Source organism: Passer montanus, unplaced genomic scaffold (genome assembly GCF_014805655.1).
Source record: "Passer montanus isolate IOZ18808 unplaced genomic scaffold, ASM1480565v1 scaffold40, whole genome shotgun sequence".
In the NCBI taxonomy this organism is placed as follows: Eukaryota; Metazoa; Chordata; class Aves; order Passeriformes; family Passeridae; genus Passer; species Passer montanus.
The window spans coordinates 19,669-26,652 of NW_024368819.1; the positions used below are offsets into that span (position 1 = coordinate 19,669).

The following is a 6,984-nucleotide window of genomic DNA, read 5'->3' on the forward strand; positions in this document are numbered from 1 at the left end:
ACAATGAATTAAAGTGAGATTACACATCCTAAATCGTGTTCTGTTACGGTTTAACTGACTGTTTTAAGGAATTTCTGGAGCTGCAAACTTTCTTCCTCAAATATTTACTGCATACGGCATGGAGCACAGAGGAAAGATTTAACGTTAAAAGCATTGCCCATGCAATTCTCTTTTGACAAGTTCTGCCCTGAGCTTTCCTTAGGAAGATCTGAAAGGTTCAGTGTCACTAGCACAAGCTCCTGCAATGGCTGCTGGCCAGCAGAGCAGGGCTGGCAGCTGGGAAACAAGTGTTGCCACAAGCAGCAGCTCAACCAGGGCAGCAAATCCAGAGCAGGGAAGGAGCTGATCTGAAGGCCAAACCTCCTTTTAGCTCCTCCCAAGAGGGCTGGAACAGTTCCTCATCCCAATGAGGTGCAGTGCTGGACACCACAGCTCTATGTGAGCACTGGACAAAAGTTGCTCCCACTGAGTGCTGTGATGGTTTCTGCAGGAGCTCTGGGCTCCTGTTTGTGCTGAACACAACAAGGAGACAAGGAGCCAAGTGCACTCCTTAAATTCCAAATAGCACACAATGTCTCCCAGGCCCAACCTGCCACCACCTACAACTTGGGCTGCTCTGGCAGTGGCAAACACCTCCTGCAAACTAACCTCAGGAAACTGGGGGGAGTGAGTTTTGTTTCCCACAGAAAAGGGCCAGCGTTTACATCCAGGAGCCTCCTGCCCGCCCAAGGGCCTGTGCTCCCATGCGACCTTCTGCTTTCTAAAATTCCAAAAGGCGCAGGATTTCCCCCAGAAAAAGCTGCCACCACCAAGAACTCAGGTTACCCGCAGAGTGCCAAATGCCTCCCCCAAACTGGCATCTACACACTGGGGGGATGAGGGCTATTTTGGCACCAAAAAGAGCCAGCATTTGTATCCTGGGGCCTTTGGCCCTGAGTGGGCTGCCATCTCCTCAAATTCCAAACAGTGCAGGATGTCTCCCAGACCCAACCTGCCACCACCTATAACTCGGGCTGCCCTGGGAGTACCAAACACCTCCTGCAAACTGACATCAAGAAACTGGGGTGGGTGAGTTTTGTTTCCCAGGGAAAAGGGCCAGTGTTCATGGCCAGGGGCCTGCAACAAGAGCTGTTGTTGAATTTTTCACGTTAATTTACACCCCCTGTCAAATGCTTTCTATGGCTGAGAAAGGACACAAAAGGATTACCCTGGATGAAGGGAGGCAAAAGCTCAGAAAAGGATGAAAGAAATTCTCCAATGATGACAACAACAAAACGATTTATTTCTGACAGCAAATGAATACCCGCCACCCTCCAGCCCTCCCAGACTAGCAGGTCAAGCGGTGCTGTTTCCATGGCATGAAGTGCTGGCAGCCTGGAGAGAGAAATCAGAGAGCCACGGTCAATCGCAGAAGGCTCCTGTCCCCACTGTCACACCATGGCCTGTGCCAGGGCCAGGCTGCTGGCTGTGCTCAGAGCCCAAACATCACGACCCAGTCTCTGATTTTAGAGAAGAGCAGCATGGCAGGCCACGTTCCACCTCCTCCGCTTCAGCATGCTCAGCAACCTCCTCAGCAGCTGCAAGAGCAGGATGCCCGTGTGGCCACTGCCATCTGCCCAAAGCCCTTCTGCCAGCCGAGCTGTGGAGCCGGGTACCCACCCCTGGAGACCTGCTGTCAGGAGAGGAGCTGATCCTACACAACATCCTAGTCCTTCTTGAAGGGGATGTCCCTCTGCAGGGGCAACGCTGGCACTGGACACACTCCACAGACAGTGAAGATGTTTCCCCATCTGGTCTGGGCACCAGGTGCAATCTTCCTGGGGGAAAAAAAAAAAAAAAAAGAGCAATTGCATGAAAGTCAATTCAAAAGAAGACCTAGAAATGAGAAAAAGTGTCAAAGCTTATCACTGTATCACGGGCCTAAGGAGAGTCTGACCACTCCATGCGAGAATTAAACCTCTCCATGGGTGGGGAAAAACCCCACCTTTCCTGCCTGTAAACACACCCCTTCCTCAAGGGCCTGCAAAGCAGACCAGCTGGGGCATGGCTTCAGAACCCATCCTCCTCTGCTGCCCCCATCCACAGGCATGGATGCTTTTGTCAGGCTGGCTGTCCCTGCCTCAGCCCATGCCAGGCTGGCTGGCAGAAGCTGTCAGCAAGGCCAGGAGCTGGCTGGCTCCCCTTCCACAGCATCCGTCCCCTGTCCCACCAAAAAGTAGCTTGGCAACCAGCGGAAAAATTATTCCTCATCACCACCGAGCAGAGAACCTCTGGTGTGAGGCCAGGCCAAGCCCTGCCATGCCTGGGAGCATGAGCATCCCCCTGCCCCTGCTGGGGACTCATCTTGATTTCCTTGAGGCGCAGAGCGTGTCCTCCAGGAAGGGGCCGCAGCCAAAGCCAGAGGCCAGCTCCAGGATGGTGTTCCCAGCTCCACATCGTGCTCCAGAAGAACACGCCAGCTGTGCCTTGGCTTGCGGGGACATCATGATGCCATTGAGCTGCAGGGGGATGTTTCCCTTTCTCCAGTCCTTGTCAACTTCACTGCACTGCCACCAATTCTCCAGTAGGATGGGGAGCACTGGGCCCCTCCCTCCACAACTCACTGGGGACCAGCGGAAGTATCTCCTTGGCTGTGCTCTCTCCTCCATGCCGTGGCCACAGGGAAACGCTCCAGGGTTTTCATCCAGCACCAAGAGATGCATGCAGCTAGTACTTGCTGGGCTTCTGGATCCTACTGTGCAGAGGGATGGATCTCTGCTGTCTCCTGGGCCACGTGGGGGTCCTGCAGCCAAGAATGCTCAAAAAGGTCTTCCAAGGATGGCCGGTCTGTGGGCTCCATGGATAAACACCACCTGATGAGGTGCTGGCACTCTGCAGAGACAAACCAGAAACCACTGGTCAGCGGGACAAGGCTCCTGTCCATGCTCTCCTAGATTCAATGGTGCCCACGCCACACTAGCAGCGCTCAGAGCTGCACACAAAACTTCCCATCAATCCTCTATTTTGGAGGAGAGCAGCACAGAGGCACATGTGCCACCTTCTCCAGCTAAACCCAGGAGATCAACCTCCTCACTAGCTGCAAGGGCAGGACACATGTGCCAGGCTCCACCTCCCAATGCCATTCTTCCCCCTGTGCCTTGAAGGAGCATCCTCACCTTGAGACACTCGGGGTGGGAAGAAGAGCTGGCCTCTGATGATGTCCTCACTGGTGTGGAAAGGAAGATCCCCGCAGACCAGGTCATGGAGCAGGATGCCCAGGGACCAGATGGTGGCTGGCTGGCCACGGTAGCAGCCAAAGAGGATCCACTCTGGTGGGCTGTACTCTGGCGTTCCTATGGGACACGGGCACAGCTCATCAGATGATGCTGCTCCCTCTCCCTGCCAGCCAGCTCCCGTTCCACAACAGCCAGCCCCTGCCCCGCCGAAAAGCAACTGGGCTGCAAACGGCTGAAGGAGGATTCCCCCTCCATCCCTCTTCCAGCAAAAGGGGACATGTCCCCTGCCCGGGCTGGCCCCAGCTTTGGGCTCACCTGACATCCGGGTGTAGAATGTGTCCTGGAGGATCGTGCCGCACCCGAAGTCAATGAGCTTCGCCTCGCCCGTGGCCAGGTCCACGAGGATGTTCTCAGCCTTGATGTCGCGGTGCAGGACGCCGCGGCTGCTGCAGTGCCGCACGGCCTCCAGCACCTGGCGGAACAGCCCCCGCGCCACGGGCTCCGCCAGGAACCCCCGCTCCTCCAGCAAGTACCAGAGGTCCTGGCAGCGCTCCGGACGCTCCATGACCAGCGCGAAGCCGTCGGGCAGCTCGTACCAGTCCAGGAGCCGCACGACGCCGCGGAAGCCAGGGTGCGACACTTTCCACAGCAGGGCCAGCTCCAGGGGCACACGGGCGCCGTTGTGCTGCGGGGGGACCGCGATGCCGTCAGCGGGGCCGCTGCTCGCCATGGCCCGGCCCGGCACGCTGCGCGGGCCCCGCTCACTCCCCGCCCGCTCCCCTCGCAGCGTTCCGGCTCCCGCCCTGCCGGGCCTCGCCTCAGCCCCGCCCGGCACGCCCCGCCGGCTGCTCCGCGGGCCCCGCTCACTCACCAGCCGCGCCCACTCCGAGATGCGCTCCCGAGACACTCGCTTGATGGCAACCTGCAAGCCAAGGCGAGCGGCGGGATGAGCTCGCTGCCCACCGTCTCCCGCCGCCCCATTCCGAGCCGGCCCCGTCTCTTACCGGGGCGCCGTCGGCGAGCCGGGTCCCGGAGTAAACGCTGCCGCAGCCGCCGCTGCCCAGCAGCGGGCCCTCCCGGTAGAGCTGCTCCAGCGGACGCTTCTCCGCCCGTGCGGGCGGCACCGCGCTATCGCCATTCTTCCCGGGGCATCCGAACAGTGCTGCTTGTCGAGCCGCCCCGGGCTCCGACGGCTCGGGGCCGCCGCCCGCGCGGGCGGCACCGCGCTATCGCCGTTCTGCCCGCGGCATCCGAACACTGCTGCTTGTCGAGCCGCCCCGGGCTCCGACGGCTCGGGGCCGGTGGCCGAGCTGACGAGCGGCGGAGCTCGCAGCGGGGAAGCTCCTGGGGGAGCTCCCGAGGACGGGGCGGGAGCCGGGCGGTAGCGGTGCGACTGCGGGCGGAGCCGCGGGAGGGGCCGGGCCAGAGCCTGCGCCAGGTGGAGCCAGAGGACGATGCTGCCCCACCACAACCAGAGTGAGGAACTCTTCCAGAGACTCTTGCAGAGGCGCCACAGCCAGTCCGGAGACACCGTGACGGAGCGGAGACCGCGGCGCGCCGGGCATGGCCGGGCAGGGGGCCGACCCACCCATGGGCGCCTTGCGGGACGCGGCATGAGCCGGGCTGGGAAAGGCGGAACACGGACTGAACGGGACGAGACGGGGCGGAACGGGAGTGGAGGGAGTGTTAGACGGAGAAAGGGAACGGAGAGCGTGCGGGAAATCGAGCGGAAAACCGATCGAGAGGAGCGCTGCCGCCGCTGCTGCCGCTGCCGCTGCCGAGCCGTCATGGCTCGCCGCCGTTCGTCCGTTAGCGTCAGGAACCCAACGGAGGAACCGCCGCGCGCCCCGCAGAAGGAACGGATGAAAGAAACAAATAAAAAGCCAAAGCAATTCCTAGTAGAGAAGTAACCAGAGGTCCTGACAGCGGTGTTCCAGCACCTCACCACCCTCACAGTGAAGAGGTTTTTTCTGAATATCTAGTTTAAACCTACTGTTTTGGTCTATTTCAAAAGCAGTGCTACTCCTATGGAGGTTTCCTTTCTTCAGCTGAGGACGAGAACGGAACTGAAGGGTACATGAGCTCCCTGTACCATTGTCCTCTTATCATCCTTTATGCAGAGAGCAGGCAGAGGAACAAGTGATTGTAGTGAAAAAATATGTTTTTTCCAACAGCAATGTGAGTTGTTCGTTATGCACACGCACAACTAACAGTGTGCATTGCCACTTGTAAATATCCTGCTCCACCAAGCGTCTGCAATTGGATCTGCAATACTGGGAAAGTCATGAAGGTTTTACTGTAATCCCCTCTGCCTGTGACTGCAAACGGATCCTGTCTTTCCCTGTTCCGGTTCAGGCGGCAGGGGAAGAAACTGCCTCAAGGTACAAAAGGAAAATTACTTGAAACATTTGGCTACAGTGCTGGATGGTGTTCTGAGGAGAAAGATGGATGATATATTGACATAATGGGAATATGACAACTACACACACCCCTCAAAAAACACAACTGGAGCACCAATCAAGCTTGGCAATTTCAGGTTTTTCTTCTAAATCTTTCCTCAGTTCCATGATGGGGCACAAAATATTTTTTTTCATGATATTCCATAACATTGTGATTGCCTAATTTTTATGTACAAAAAGGGAGAATGGCTGTGGAAAAATAAGTCTCCTCAAAAAAATGTTCTCTGATTAAGATTTTCTGAAATATTAAAAATGTAAAAGCACTATCATAGTATTTTCTTCTAATATTGAGGATCTTCCCCAGCAGAGAACAGTTAAGTACAGACAGTACAATATGTTCTCCATCCACACACTGGGCAGATTTTACACCCACTCCCCAAAACAGCTTTCATGCCACAGGAGAGAGGAACTATGTCTCTGATAAGGTTTTCTTGAGCTATGATAAAAGTAATTTAAACAAACATTTTTATTACCTGTGGTAAGTAATTTTCTGTAAGCAAAATTATCACTACTGTTGCACATTTTCACTAGAGTTCTGTTCACATGAAGTCAAATTAACAATGTACACAGTGCAATATGTTCTCCATGCACACACTGGGCAGATTTTACACCCACTCTCCAAAACAGCTTTCACACCACAAGAGACAGGAACTGTGTCTCTGATAAGGTTTTCTTGAGCTATGATAAATGTAATTTAAGCAAACATTTTTATTACCTGGTAATTACTTACCTGTGGTAAGTAATTTTCTGTAAGCAAAATTATCACTATTGTTGCACATTTTCACTAGAGTTCTGTTCACATGAAGTCAAATTAACAACCTTCATTTCCTGTGCATTACCCCATAGGCTGTATCCCATGATTACATGGAGAGAGGAACTATGTCTCTGATAAGGTTTTCTTGAGCTATGATAAAAGTAATTTAAACAAACATTTTTATTACCTGTGGTAAGTAATTTTCTGTAAGCAAAATTATCACTATTGTTGCACATTTTCACTAGAGTTCTGTTCACATGAAGTCAAATTAACAACCTTCATTTCCTGTGCATTACCCCATAGGCTGTATCCCATGATTACATTAAATTGTTGCTTTGTATGGACTTCTGTTAGAAGCTTTTTGGGAAAATGCAATAGAATATAGGTAAACCTAGTGTTAACAAATGTATTTTTACAGTTAACATTACTTTTATTTTTGGAGCCCCAGCATGGAGGAGCAAAAAGAGGTAATGTGTCTACCTTGTGCACCTCGCTGGGAGCTGAGCAAAGCAGCTGCCATAAGGCAGAGCTGATTCAAAGAACAAAGGTGCTCTCA

The 6,984-nt window shown here is 54.3% G+C and overlaps 1 protein-coding gene across 1 annotated transcript; it reads right to left on the bottom strand.

Moving 5' to 3' along the window:
• Window positions 1-1,258: 1,258 nt before the first annotated feature.
• LOC120506820 (serine/threonine-protein kinase pim-1-like) lies at window positions 1,259-4,414 on the bottom strand (the record flags this gene model as incomplete). The annotated part of the gene is given in 7 exon segments (XM_039718829.1): window positions 1,259-1,374; window positions 1,660-2,742; window positions 2,744-2,871; window positions 3,156-3,332; window positions 3,531-3,900; window positions 4,087-4,137; window positions 4,220-4,414. Coding segments are annotated over 6 exon segments (957 nt in total), but the record flags the coding sequence as incomplete, so codon positions are not given.
• Window positions 4,415-6,984: the final 2,570 nt, after the last annotated feature.